Raw genomic sequence first — 15448 nt, forward strand, 5'->3', positions numbered from 1 at the left:
TAAGCTAGAGAAATTAGACATAAGGCAAGTCTTGAAAAGGGAAGTGTTTAGGGAAGACAACATTCAGTAACATCTTGAAAGCAGACGCATTTTACCTGAAGACAACAGTTTCCCATTCCAAAACCCATAGCATCCATGTATATATAGTCTGGCTTGGCCGCCTTTGCTGCTTCTCCATCATCATTAGGAAATGTTTCGATAAATGGTGATGGCGTGTTCTTATCTTTAAATACTGTGTGGAAAATGCAGGTACTCAGTAATCCAGAGCATTAGATCGAACAATTATTTTCAAAAAAGAAAAAAGATAGATTGAATTTACTTACTTGGTACATTTATGACAACCTTCTCTCCTCTTCGGTGCCGAATGTTTCTGGTCAGTGTACTACAACAAAAAAAAGTTTGCTGAAATATCTGAAAGTTTCTCTTTATGCAAATGTTTTTGCAGTTAGTTTCTCAGCAATTCTTAGGGTTTCAGAATGTCAACTTTCTATTTATTTTGGGTATTTTCCTTCAGGACACTTATTTTCCAAGTTTAAGATAGCCCATAACAGATACAACACTGAATTTTTCTTCAGTAAAGTCAGTCTTATTTTGATGGACTTCACAGTACTGTGCTGATAGAATAGGCAGAAGTAAAAGGCTACTGACCTGAAGAATACAAGGGCAAGTGAAAATGTATGCTTAGTTTTTAAATAGAATGATTTTCATTCTCCGAAGTCTCACCTTACAGTGAAAACCCCTCTCAGACTATAGGAGCAGTTTGACACCATGCTCCATTTCAGATTAACTAGGGCAAGTTACTGAGTACACTGAGACGTTGCTGTGACATACCTGAGTGAGAGCTGGATTAACTGTGATGGAAGCGGTCAGCCATGGGATTTCAAACTGGAAACAATTTTGCAGTAGCATACTCAACACCTTTTGCCCCGTAATGGCATGAACTACTACATAAAGTTACTTGAACTTAACAGTTTACTTTCTTAAGTCACTGTGACAGAAAATACAGGTCATCACAACCATCTCTGTCCAAGTCCTTGTGATATGTGCAGCAACTAGCCACATAGCCCTCTATTCCAGTAATGTAAAGAAGGTGCAGGTATGCCTATGATATTTACGCACAGAAAAATATTCAGCTTTTCATTCACACTCCCCAAATACTCTTACCTAAATCTAGGATGTTTATTGATGGCTTCATCTGGAAAAAACAGGGATTTTGAAGCTCCTCCTTCTACTGGCGTTGGCTTATATTCCGGCACTGTAAACCCAGGACACCCTAACCTATGTAACAAAACAATCAGATCCAAGCTGTAATGAAAACAGACTGTGATTTTAAAATGGTCAGATGATTGGAGATTAGGATTCTAGTTGACAAAGGAATAAAAAGACATTTTTTTAAAAAACTTGCATCTACCATGAGTATTTCTGAAGCACTTTTCAGGACTGCTATCTATGCATGTGGAATTGCCAGAAAGACGTCTTAAAATAGTTGCCGTTAAAAGGTCAGTGCTTGCCAACAACCAGCTCCTGTAGTGGTTAAAACAGACCCCCCCCTTCTCTTTTTTTTTTTTTTAAACCACTACTCTATCATTAGACAGTAAACATGGACCTTTTCAGTGGCTGAAGCAGGAAACTTCACAGTATTATGCAGAGTACACACACATTTTAGTGTGTTAGCACCTGTCATTAATACTGACATGCAGCTGCATTCTGTGCCTTAAACAATTTCTCTAGAGGGGTACACGTTAACACTGACTGCTGAAGTAATTTATCCACCTCTCCTCCCAACAATCTCCCCCTCTTAAAAAGATGTACCTAACCAACTCTGTAAGAATTAGAGGTAGTTTCAAGTGATACACATATGGGAAGTCTCACAGCAGTTTGTGATTTTAGAACTCTGAAAAACCCCATGAGAGAAATGTAATAAGCAAAGAAATACTACAGCTATTTATGTGTAAAATGCTGAGAGATATGCAAGTAAATCAGAATACAACCCTCCCCTTTGGAACCTCCATTGTAAGTTTAAGAGTAGTCTGAAACAAGAATAAGTAGGTCTTCAGTACAACTGAGACAAAGGAGCATTTGAGAAGTTGGAGGTAAAGTTCCAGAAGATTAATCTCTCCATGCTGCACAGTATAAAGGGCAAAGATTGTGCTATCTTGAGAGGCTCTAGTATTTGGATGCATAAAAAAGGGTTAGCTGATACAACTACAAGCAAACTACTCAAAATACCAGGAAACACTCGCATTTCTTGAAATATTATTTATGCTCAACATGTATTTCACTATTGGTTTCTTTTTCCTGGTTTAAGTATACAAGTTGTCCTACAACATCTAAACCTAACTTCATCACTGACATAAGTGCGACATTGTAAACTGCATCACTTTGGTCCTCAAGATGGAAAGCCGCTTTCTGGTCCAGTAGTGAGGGCTCATAAATTTAAGAACTACAGACACTCATTTAGCTTCTAAGGTGGTATTTTTTAATATTTAAGCATTTTCAGGTTTGTTCATTTTTAACTGAGTTATTTTAATTTGAATAAGCCTACTTCTTTACCTTTCTTCTGTCAGCACTCGTTTGTCTTTTCAGATGCACAGATTTTTATTTTTATTATACACACATGTATATGCACAGATGCACACAGGCATATGTACATGCTATTGGAGAGAGAATGTAGCAAAAAACCCCAAAACCTCAGAAATATACGTTAGCAAGACTCCAGTCAAACCAACAGGGACTTGAATGGCAAGATAGCAAAAGGCAGAAATAAGAAACTGAATAGCCTAGCAAGAGCAATCTCTGAACAATGAAGCTATGTTTGGGATGATCCATAAGTAATAAACTACAATTTATTATTTACTGGCTTTCACTGAAGTCCAATGTATTGCTCCTACAGTGATGTAAAAAGTATTTCTCTGTATCCACAAAGCGATGAAGAACTCCTCTCCATTTATTCCTTGCACGACTGGGTCCGAAATGTTTGTATACAAAATTTATTAAACGACATAGTCTATTTGTAAGGTTGCAAGGCAAAAAATACTCCAATTCTGTAACACAGAGAACTACTTAACCATTGGACTTTAAATAAGCTCTTATTACTTTAAAGATATCTAGTACAGCTCCCATAAAGAGGAAGCATATTTTGTCAACAGAGTGTTCTTAAAATAGCATTCATGAAGCATAACGCAGGCATTTTGGTACCTGAACTTCGCTACTAAGTCACATTTTGTACCATTCCTGCTTTCAGCAAGAATTTAGGGCCATTGCATTCTGTACTATACAACAAACCAGCCAGTAAGGGCAGCTGCTTCTCTTTTACTGCAGAGCAATTTTTTTACTATTTTAAGCATAACTATCATCATTCATTTGACTGACCAGGCTAGTTAGAATGAACATCATAAATCCCTGCCTAGAATTATGTTTGAAAGGAAGGTCACAAAGCACAGTTTCTCCTAGGTAATGAAGTACATCCTGAATTTCATTTCTTCAAGTGTCTCTTTACAACAATAAAAGGAAGAAATCTAGCCTTTGTAAGGGTGTTATGAACCCAGGAGAGGTACACTCCTTTCCATATTCAGTAAGTACAGTATTATAGAAGTTTAAGTCTTCATTTTGTAAGGATAATCACATTCCCATTCTACTGTGTGCTCCAAGCCACCAAAAGAAGCTGCACATGCTTTAGTGAAAAAGCAGTGTTAAAAAATAGATCAGGTTAGCCATGTCTTACAAAACTGCCATTTATAAAGATCAAAGGTTGCAAAATAGGTAAAGAGAAACCTTTTGTATATGATTTGCCATATCAATTCAAGATGGCAGTCTACTCTACATACAATACTTTATGTTATGAATATTCAGGTATTCTCTCCTAATACAAAATCATCACAGATTACAAGTAACCTAAAAATATAAAGATATGCTTATTTGTTTGTCTCACAGCAATAAAAATTTTAGGAAACACGACAGGAACATTAAGTCAAAGTACTTCAACTGAATCGTATTTTGCTTGGTTTCATTGTACAGTTTAGCTATATGCAATAAGGAGAAAAAGTGTATAAGGAGAATAGCAAACACAGCATTACACTTCAGCAACCACCTCACCTTGGAAATGATGTCACAGTGCAAACAGCCTCATTTTCTTTGAGCACAGAAGCGGCCTCTTGCCGTCTTTTCCTCATGTTGTCTTGCACAGTGTTGAATTCAGACATGGTTCCCCCATACGGCTGCCCAGGCGTCCCTTCAATCATATAGCTTCCATATTCTGGTCGCCAGAGTGTTGGGTGGCTATAATAAAATAATAGCCTTGTTTAAATACTTCTACAACTTCAAAAAAAGATGGATTATTTGTGAGAATTTCAGAAATGAACACGACTTGCAAGAAAAATCTCTTAAAGTTGATTATTTGGTAGAGTAACACGATTTAGCTTCCAATGTATCTCACCGCCAGGAGGCAGTGAAAAGAAATTAAGGTACAGTTTGGCAGCAGGAAGCGTTGCTGTATAGTGCAGTAAGTCGGATTTGCCTGTCAAATTGCAATCACCTCTAGTGTCTGTGTCAAGCTTTGTTTCTTGGGGTTTTAACTGAAATTGGAAAATACAGAACATTCAACTGCTTCCACAGTACAAGGCAAAAGTTACGCTCAATTTCTTCTTTCTACTGCCTATGAATACCTGGTCATGTTTCACAAATTTATCACGTTAAGAAATGAAGCGACGTTTGAGTGCACCTAGTCACCCCTGAAAAGTAATACCTTCCCATCCCCTTGTGAAGCCACGCCATCTCTGTGGTGCACACTCTACCAGAGGCAGAGCCACATCTCCCCTACTGTTCTTCCAGCAGTAGCAATTTTGAGTCTAAAAGCAAAGGGATTCCTTCTTGCAGGCTTTCAATAGTCCCTGTGAGGAACACAGACAGGGAAGCCTTACTAGATGATGAGGTTAAGGTACCTAGAAAGAAGCGGACAGGCCCAGGGCACAAAACCTTTCATTGCAACAGCAGAGTCTCTCCACCTTCCTGTAAGCTGTGACCTGCTTTCAGCTCTCTTCAGCCAAAGCACTTCCCTGTCTCTGGTCTCATTTCTCTGGTGCCATCAATTAAAAAGTGATTCACACTTCTGTGGCTATTTGAAGTCGGGATATGATCCAGTTATTCCTGAAACTCCATGGGAGAGGATGGGGAAGAACTGCCCTGCCTTCCTTACACCCACCTTCCTAATTCTACCAAAAATGGGAGAGCGCTGCTACAGACAAACAGTCTTTCCTATACAGCCCTCAGTCACTCCTGTAGTCAGGGATACAGGGGCGAGTGCACACACACATATGCTTTATGGGGCAGGGGAGGCGTGTCTGTGTGTACACAGTAATGGCATACTACAAAAACAGAGCAAGACAAAACAAATATCCAAACTGCAACTTCTGTGGGCTCACTGTTACATCCTTTTTTTCAAGTCATAACACAAAAGGTGCATGGACTGCCTGCAAGTGTGCTCAAAATCTTTCACTTCCTGTACCCCAGCTTTATCTGAAAATATCGGTATCTGTGGCTTACAGTTTTACCAACAGCAGACTTGAAAGTTAAGCCAGGTCTACAAAACTCTGTACAGTACCATAACAGGAGGGAAAAAAAAAAGAAACAGGAAACAGCTACTCACTTGGGGTTTACCTTCTCCCCCTTGTCTTGCAGTGTTCGAAGAACTTCTTCACCGCAGAGCACCAAGCGCACTTTCTTATTCTCATGGTCAAATTTTACTAACATATATTCCACCTTGTAAACAATAAAAAATATAAACAATTAACCAGTAAGATTTTGTTCACATGCAAACACAGTAGCACATAGTTTTAAGCATCAAGTGGAAAAAAAGAAAGGGATGTTAGACTGAACTTTATCTCTACAGAAGCTTAAAAACCATCGCTAACTATGAATGCAGTAAACAATACTGCAGAAGATGGCTGCATGCTCATTTCATCTTGAATAAAGAACTGAAATTCCTTGAAATTGGCCTGGAAAAATTTTTCCCTCCTTTTCTAATTGTGGATATTTCACAAAAAGATTCCTGAATTTGTATTTGCCTCCACATTATTTTTCAGACAAAAAAAAAAAATTAAAACCCTACACAACCTATTAACCACAAACAAATCTCTGTCATTGCATGAGTTACAGTCTCTGCTGCTGACAAAAACCAGTCATTTTACAAACAAGACATCCATTTACACCCATCACTTGTTGGAGCTATTTAAGACTGACACGACAGAGCCTCATTTACACCACGGAAAGCCCACGGTTGTTACAGACAGCATCAGTCCTGCTATTAAAGCACTCCAGCTCTTGGCACAGCATGGGGGTTTCCACCCCTTCTCGACTCAGCTTTGCGGCCACCGTTTCTTCCCCCCCTGCCCAGCAGTGTACCTTGCCCCAGGACCTCTGCCTCCTCGCCCCTGTCCCTACCCCAGGGTGCAACCCACACTTGCTCCAACAAGCCACTAACGACAGCAGCGCTGTGTCCCAGCACTGGAGAATACTGCTTCCCTAAGAGAGTTATCCAAAAGCAAACCTGCAGCACCTTCATATCAAACTTTCTAATCTCCATGCATACTTGCTATCAAACCTCCCATAAGGACTTTCAGAGTGCCACCAACTATAGAAAGCTAACAGCTCCTGGACCCTATAGCCCTTCAATACTTACTGATACAATCTCTTTTCTGACGCCTACTTGGCAGGGGATGCTTTGTGCTGTTTTAGGAAGTGTGAAAGACAAACCAGCCCCCAAGTGCGATGTGTTCCCTGCCACGTAAAAGCGGAAGTTGTACGTGGAAATGCATCACCAGGGCATCGGCTTTGAAAACTCCCGGCTGGACCGGCAGTGATATGCAGAGCCTTTTATTGGAGGCTTTCAAACCGCTGCCCCCAAGATTTTCACAACTCCATCAACCCGTAGTTAAACATTCAGACTGCACTTCCACAGCCAGAACTTGTCAGAGGTTTCGCATCGTGCTCCTCAGTTTTGTTTTCTGACATTGCCTAGAGCCACGTCCACTGGTACTTACCAAAGACCACTGCTCCAGCCCCAGGAGTTCAGATTCACACAACATGCTGATGTTAAAGTTGCAGCACACCAAATCATGGAAACTTCTATTTTGTACAGAAGTCTGATGTGTATAGGAAAACAGCTTGCCAAAACACAGGGAACTCGTGAAGCGTTTTCCAGCACACTGTAAGTGGATTTGTGGGCTTCATGTTCTTTGGCTGCTTAAGTGTTCACGGAAGAGTTATTGCTAGCTACCGTGACAACAAATATAATCCTCTGTTGGGATTTGCAATTAAATCACAAGCAGCATTATCCAAGAGTGTTTGTAATTCTACAGCATCTGATTAGACTTTAAACTCTAGAGGAACTCATTCAGCAATTATACATCTTCTCTATATTTTTTAAGATCAAATTTTAATCCCCTAAAGAAAAATAATGATTTCCAGTTTCTGTGCAAGACAGCATTTCTTTGCATGGTATATTTTGTGGTTTGTGTGTATTATGCCACAATAATCTACTTGAGATAACTACAGACTATAGTCAACCAGAACGCACTCCAGCACTGACTTAGTTATTATCTAGTACCAGTCTCTCCAGTGACACTTGACCCCTGATTATTGGCAATAAAAAGGGACTTCTCTCACACTTTCCAGTTTCCTACCATGTTCAACATCATCTCCTCCTGCTTTGGAAAAGCATCATCCTCACTCGGACCCAGGCTAAACTAGAGGAGGTACGCAAATGCACAGTTCTCCGAGTCATACAGACGGAGGCGTGAGTGGGCACCGAGCCGCACGCCTGGCCTCCTACCACACCGCCCGCATGGGCTGGGAGCAGAAGGGAGGGCAAAGGAACTCCAGCTGCCTTCGAGAGACCCCAAGGCTGAACACTTGTTCACCATTACACGAATATGTTAACTATGATTAGCCTCCCATCTTAAAAATCCCTTTCCAAATGTAACTGCAATGAGGTGGTAGTGCGAACACCGTACTTCTCTATAAACTGTATTACAAGCTTCACGAAAGAAAAGAAGCCAAAAGCGTAAAGAAACATTAAGCCAAGAAGGCAAAATCAAAGAAATCAAAATGTTTCATAATCCAAATGCAGTACTGAATGTATTACATTTATGCATCTAGCTTTAGAAACAACTACTACTCTTGCCTCCAGAAACACTGACTAAAGCTTCAAAGCTGTCTTAACACACAGAAGATCTGCCATTAATTTTAATGAGAAAAGAAAAAAAACTTCAGATGGCTGCCAACAATTCCAAGTAACCCACAGAGTATCTTGCCAACAGAGGGACTGACTGAATGGGCATCCGTAAAGAATTTAATTTAAGCTCATCAAAAGATTTAGCCTACAGTTAGCAAAGAGGAACAAATTCAGAGTTCACACATTTTTACATTTAACTTCAGCTCATCATTCACAGACTTCTCACATGTTTCCTATCCAATAAAGTTCAGAGAATTGCAGCCAAGCTGAAAGCATCAGCACGCCTGGCAGAGAGCTTCAAGAGTCCGAAAGCCAAATGTCTGGGGTTTCACCCAATGTTCGTAAGTCATCATTTTGCCGAACTCTAAAAGAGTTCGCTTTTCTCTCTAATTTTAACTAGTCTCCCTAGAAAGCAGCAAAATACACCTCAGGTCAAATTACTGATGCAGATGGCTGACAAGCAGCCTTGCTAAGAAACGGCCAGGAAAGTATACCCTGCCATAGTAAGAAAGGTGGCCACTTTGGACCTGCATGCCCAGCCGGTGCTCTCACCCTGCAGCAAACCCTATGCATCTCTATCCTCCATCTGGCACATGCTGCAAGGCTGCCAAGGGCAAGAGGTGGCCTCCCAGCTTCTCCCTGCAGACAGACATGCAAAGCACTGCTTCAGTGGATGAAGCTCTCTGACCAGCCCAGGTCTGTATGGCTTGCAGAAGTGCTGTGGCACCTGACCAGGAGAAAGACCAACAGTTGGGCCAGCACGGTTGCAAAGCAAAAGCTGTAAATACACACACACACAGAGCAAGCCTAAAAAAAAAAATTGTTCAAAGTTAAATGCATTAAAAAAGCAAATAAATTATCAGTTAAAGCAAATAACCCGAGTACAACAGATCTACCCATGAGCCAACACAAAGAAAAACTATTCTTTACAGGCTTCCTTCCTCTCAACTACCAACGTGCAACATACTACATCTACAGAGTACATCCACACCAGCTCCACTCCACCACCGTCCTTCTAGGGACGGAATATGCACCATTAGCTTGCCGGCAGGACAGCACCCAGAACGGCGTTACTTCACTTGTCACAATTATTTCTCACAGTCGGCTACCCAGGCAATTTCAGCCTTTGAAAATTCTTTGATGTCACCTCTGTAAATACAGCCACAAAGTGAGACCTTGAAGCCCCTCAACTGGGAAGGAGCCAAACCACTCCCCATACATTAAGCCAAACAGTTGTGCTGGACTTGCCCGGTGGCAAAGTGAAAGATGATTGTTCTCTGGAAATGGTTAAGCATGTCTGAAATTGTGTTTGAATGCCCGAGTTATTTGACCATAATTACACGTATCATTTCTGCATAAAGCACACTACTTAAAATGAAGAAGTATTAGTCAAGCGACTCTTTAGTAGCAATTCTAAGAAACAAGGAGAACCCAAGTCGACGCACATCCCACATAGTATCAATGTCCAAATGCCTGCCTTGGCAGTGGTCTGCTTTCCAATATCAAAACCCCTCCTTACACACTCAATTTAACACTATCATGCTAAGTACACTGGGAACAAAACCTATCTAATAGTTAAGAGTAAAGCCTCTGCTCCAGAGTTAATGTTAAAATCCTTTTAACATTCAAAGTATTTGCCACAACGTATTTCTGCATATGAAAAACACAGGTAAGCATACAGTCTGGACTTTGGTAAGCTCAGAAGATGCTGATAAGATTATATAATAGAGGGAAATAGTTTAAGAATAATGATCTGAAGAGAAGCTTTTCTGAGAGGAAAGCCGTGCAAGTCTGTACACTCTCCACCTGTGAAAAGCAGTTCCCTGCATTTGCCTTTCACCACAGACCTGATCATCCATCTCAGCTGTGGATGCCCCATCATTGGAAGTGTTCAATGTCAGGTTGGATGGGGCTTTGAGCAACCTGATCTAGTGGAAGATGCTCTTGCCCACGGCAGGGGGGTTAGACTAGATGATCTTTGAAGGTGATCTTGGGTTGGAAGATGATCCTTCCAACCCAAACCATTCTGTGATTCTAAAAAAACCTAAAAAAAAGTCACTGATCACAGGTGACTCACAGACCACCACTGTTCCTCAAGGACAATATTATTGATGGTTTCTTTCTCCTTCCACTGGACAACTATTGCCACATTTACTTAGAGCAACTGTTAGCGATCTCCTCATATGTACCTTCCCTCAGGCCTCAAACTTTAAAAGAAATTGGAAATTTTTCCTAAACACCCAGTGAGGTCTCATGGTTTTTTGTTTACTATTACCAAAAGCCACTACAACACTTAATATAAATATTTTCATGCAGTATGCCTCATATATTTATGTATACAGTAAAAATAAAACCGAGGTAAAATTTCTTCTCAAGGGCATCAAAGAAACAAACCCCATTTCATTAGTTATTAAGCCCCATTATGAAAAAAATAAAAAAAAGTAATTCCCCCATACATTTATTGGTCAGTTAATGCATCATTAAAATACCATGTATCATTAAAATGACAGCCTACAGGAGAACAAAGTTTCAATCATCTGACTGTTCATTAAAGAACCTCTGCCACAAGTTTTCAGTGTTAAGATGGAAAAAGCAGATTGTTTCCCTGTAGGTACACATCATTCTGATGGATGTAGAGCATAATACTCAAGAATTTTTTTTTAATGCAGTTATTTTCTGACCACTGCTGTGATAAAACATGGAGCCACAGTAATAACAAGCTGGTAACGTACCTTTAATGAAAGGTTTACTGGCACACAAAGGTGAGTCTAAGCCCTGAGGGAGAAAGTTTCGGAGAAAAACAAGTCTGGAAGTGCCACAGAGGCTGGTTACCCTGTTTCTAGCCAGCAAGCCCCCAAACTGCGCACTGGCACGAGGCAGAGCACATCCATGCTCATGAGATTACCATGGGGTTCTCTGCCACAGAAATAATTTCAAAAATCTGCCACAAACAGCAAAACCAAGATACAATTGTATTTCCCAAAATGCTTAATTTTGATCAGGCAGATTGGAGGTGGCCAATCCAACGAACAAAGCACTGTCTCCAGCTGTACACGAAACCGACTCACAGAAACCCTGCCCTAAAAACAAACCACAACTGATGTTTTATATTACACTGACAATCAGCAAAAAATGAAGAACTTCTACGCCACATTAAAGACGACCATAGATAAAGAAAACAAAGAGGATGCAGGGGCTGTCATCCCAGTCAACACAGCCAGCCCCAGCTAAGTGCTCCTGCCTGTTCCCCCTCCCGCTTGCCGACATCAGGGCTGCAGATCTTCTTCTGCACGTGATGCGACGTGACTAGAGGATGTCCTGCGCTGCACATACCACAAACCAGGAAGCTAGGTTATTGAAAAATAAAATCTAGAGGTTATAACTATTTGTGTGCTTCTAAAGAACAAGATGAGGCACATTAGAGAACAAAGTGTCTCTTCTTTGACTGCTGTACTATGTAACACCTGAGGTTAATGCTATTAAAAAAAAGACTAGGATAGTATTAATTTTAGATTTCTGCAGCAAAGACAGCTTTAAGACACTCACTTGCTAATTTTTAGATTTAAAACAGAAAAGAACAAGGCTTTCCTGGCACAGCTGTATTTTCTATTCCACACAGGCTAGATGTTTTTATGGACTAGTAAAAGACCATTTATTCAACTGTGAAACAAGATGCTGCAAGCTTCTAAGTTGCCTCTTGCATCAGAAAGGAAGAAGAAGAAAAAAACCCAAACAAGCAATCATCAAAAAAATCTTCCCACCAACAAAATCTTTCCTGTACTCATCCTTCCGACTCACCTTTTCTCATACTGTTAACTAAAATAAGGTGTCTGCACAGCAAGAAGAGGAAGTCCCGTGGCAAAAGAGGAATTACAATAGACAACAATCCCATGGCAAGACCATAGCAATTCACTTGACATCACTGTGAACAGAGTATTTCTTTGTGAGAAATATACAAACAGCAGATAATTTAAGCTTCTCTGACTAAGATCTGAGACTGGGAAGGATGAAATCAATGCATACCACGGGAGCTGGTCACTATTTATAACAAATCGCAGCCTGTTCAGGGAAAAAAAAACAACAAAACCCCACCTCCAAACTGGTTTCCATGAATTGCAAAATTAGCTTTTGAAAAAAGCATCTCACTATAACCTACAGCAGGTCGTGCACTGTCACATGCACAATGCATCCAGCGGCAAAGCTCACAGGTAGGTCCAGCAGCGCTGCCCTAAAACCTACGGGTATCTTATCACCTGGCCACAGAAGAACCAAGCCAGCGAGAGAGCTGAAGCAAAATAATCAGTCATCAGGGAAGTTAACACATCATGCACGTTTTGAGAGCTAGAGGGTTTAGATGTAATTCGGTTTAGGCTTTCCCTGACACAAGGATTAAAGCCAGGCAGAAAAAGTAGTTTCATGACTACCAGCCAAAGCATGCAGGGAAGGAATGAACACAGAGACTCTTCAAGGGCACCTATCTTGTTCAAGTCAAGATTTAAGGAGTTGTATTTGCATGCATTAGCGTAGTCATTTTAGAGGTTGCATATATACACTCCCAGGCTGTCAAGCAGTGTGAGCGTATGCATTAACATCATACCTTCAGACCCTGCCCCAGAAACACCCCTATAAATAGCAGGTGCAGCTACAAAACATATTAAGGAAGCACTAAATATATTTGTAAACAAATAATGCCACTGTCTCTTTATTTAGCCAAATAAAGCTCAGAGAGAAAGGATGAACAAGCAGACACGTGACAAATAACCAAATCATTCACGAGTGCTGCTTCCCCCCATGCGGCAAGCAGGCGAGTACATCGATTAAGACAGCTCCCATTCAGATGCATCCACACATGCTGTGTTTGGCAGGGGGCATCACGAGGAATTTCTGCATGAAAGAAATTAAAAAATGCATTCTGTTCAGGGAATTGTGCTGGGGGAGGGGGAGACTAAAAGTGATTGTCTTAAAATGACAAGAGCTCAAATGTAAAAAACAATTTTGTAAGACTTCAGGCTATGTTAGCTTTATTATAAGCATGAGATTCTCAGGAAAAGCTTTAAAACAAAGCAATTTCTGCACACCAGTATATTGCAGCAGTTTGTACAAAGTGAGAATGTGAGATCATAATATTGATGATGAGTCTGTATTACTTGGCTGAATTTTTTTTAAAGGTCTATTACTGACAGCCAGCAAAATACAACAACTATTTTCCGTGATTCTATTTTATTTATAACATATACAGTAAAAAGCTAGTTAGAAAGTTTCAGATGAACATTAAAGAAACCCCATGAGTCACTTGACAATTATCTAAGTGGTTTGGATAGAGGGACATACATCTTGCAGCACATGGAGTTTAAAGAAACCATGATAAACTGTCTATTCTTGTCATCCATGCAAGTGTCTATCTTGGCTTCAAAGCTACCATGTGGCATCTTGTCTCACAGGACATCTAGGCTTTGTAAAGTAAGTAATCATCCTAAAAGGACATCTGCTGCTTTTCTGTTCCATCAGGTAGCCAAATTTCTTGTAAAATGAGAAAAGAACACCACCCTTCCTGTACACCATGATGCTCTCTGAACCTACTGCTTCTTTTATCAGTCACAGTCCTTTCTTATCTCTATTTGAACATTTCCATGTGCACGTCTCCCATCAAGCCTCACTGCTGTCTTTTAGCGAAGAGATGACCAAAACTTCATCTGTGTATTTTAGGGATAGCAGCTGTATTTATTTTATGCATCTGGTGAGCTAGATTCACCATTGTTAAAAAAATGCCCTAGACTCTCTTCCTGGTTTTAAATGGGTCACAGACAAACAGGAGCCTCATACTGTGCGCATCTGAACCCAAATCCATTTCCTTAAGATGTTGCAATTATTTTACCAGCCTGAAGTTCTGCAAACTGTAATGCAACATCACTAATCATATTATTTACACATTGCTATTGCCCTGAAAAAAACCCAAAGCATACAGGCTGTAAACTGCAGCAAGACATTAATGCAATAGCTAGGTCCCTGGGAAGAATCATTCAAAATGAAAAGCAGCTCTTTTCACAGCCTAGCCTTTCATTAGGAAAAAGGAGAAAGTTTTAAAAAGTCATGCATGTTCTAATCAGAAGCAACACCTTTGGGACATTCTGGTAGGAAACCTCTGGCCTCTCTACTTGCAGCATCTGAGAAGGGCTGCTTCGCTTCTTGCACGAGGAAGTGCTGAGCAGCAAATGTTCATTTTAGTTCTCATTTAACTTATTTACAAGGTATAATTAAAAAACCTAATAGATAAGGAGGGGAATTAATCAAAAGTACAGAAGAAAGACCAAAAGAAGGTGAAAAAAGACTGAGAAAGAGATAACATGCAAAAAAAAAAAAGCCCAGAATTAAGTCAGGAAAACTTCAACTTGCAAGCAGCGCGGTGGCACATTTTTCACGCTACCTCATACAATTCATTATCAAACCTATTTCAAAGGCCTTCAAATTTCACTTCAAGTTTCCATGAAGAAAACAACTTTCCAAAAGCTGAAGATGCTTATCGTGTGCTATGTCTCAACACTGACAGGAACAAGACTCATACACAACAAAAGGGTCGTTATGTCCAATTTCAGTAAACAAGGCTGGGCAAGTCAGATTGCCATTTCATTCACATATACTTTCAAATAAAACGGTCATGTTTTGCCCATGCTTGCTTTCTACACCCCTCCTTCTGAGCGGATCTCCCTCCAGCACGCCTTTCTCGACATTTTCATATGCTGAAGCAGCTCCTCCTTACTCTTTATTGTTTCTTTGTCCCCATCAACTTTCCTTTTCCAACTCCTCTTGCTTATATCATTTCTTCCCAGTCCAGATACATGTGCAGCCTGGAGAACAACCAACCTGTCCCATGTAGCAGCAAAACAGACTGCAGAAGTATTACATGCATGTATGAATACATACATATATGTAGTTATGCACGAAGTGCTGTGATTCGTACACTCGTGTGCACATTCAGCACAAAGCAATGGCAGCGAGCTTAGCCAAGGGCCAGCCATTCCACTTATCTGACCTGAGTGACTGCATTAAGCTGCAAAGTGAAATTTAAGCAACATCTGTCAGCTAGAGGAATGCAATTAGCAGATGAGGCACTGAACAGCACAGGAGACTGCTAATGTGCTGGCACAGAAGAGAGCTTTTTGGGACAAAAGCTGGGAAGCAGCAGAATAGGCTTTGCCTTACTCTCAAAAACCCTTTAAA

General features: G+C 40.5%; 1 protein-coding gene across 5 annotated transcripts in view; it reads right to left on the reverse strand.

Annotated features, from left to right (window-relative positions):
- The window catches only part of GCLC (glutamate-cysteine ligase catalytic subunit), a 34649-nt gene that overhangs the window by 15009 nt on the left and 4192 nt on the right, over window positions 1–15448 (reverse strand). For 3 of the 5 annotated variants that reach the window (XM_075498079.1, XM_075498084.1, XM_075498083.1), the window contains 5 exons: window positions 5645–5757; window positions 4096–4278; window positions 1165–1305; window positions 324–382; window positions 96–232 (listed from right to left, as the gene is read on the reverse strand). In XM_075498079.1, the coding sequence (XP_075354194.1) occupies window positions 96–232; window positions 324–382; window positions 1165–1305; window positions 4096–4278; window positions 5645–5757 (633 nt within the window). Of the gene's footprint in view, window positions 1–95; window positions 233–323; window positions 383–1164; window positions 1306–4095; window positions 4279–5644; window positions 5758–8782; window positions 8987–15448 lie in introns of those variants that run through there. The other 2 variants (XM_075498081.1, XM_075498080.1) reach the window with 2 other exon arrangements.

This window comes from Mycteria americana, chromosome 3 (genome assembly GCF_035582795.1).
Source record: "Mycteria americana isolate JAX WOST 10 ecotype Jacksonville Zoo and Gardens chromosome 3, USCA_MyAme_1.0, whole genome shotgun sequence".
Lineage (NCBI taxonomy): Eukaryota > Metazoa > Chordata > Aves > Ciconiiformes > Ciconiidae > Mycteria > Mycteria americana.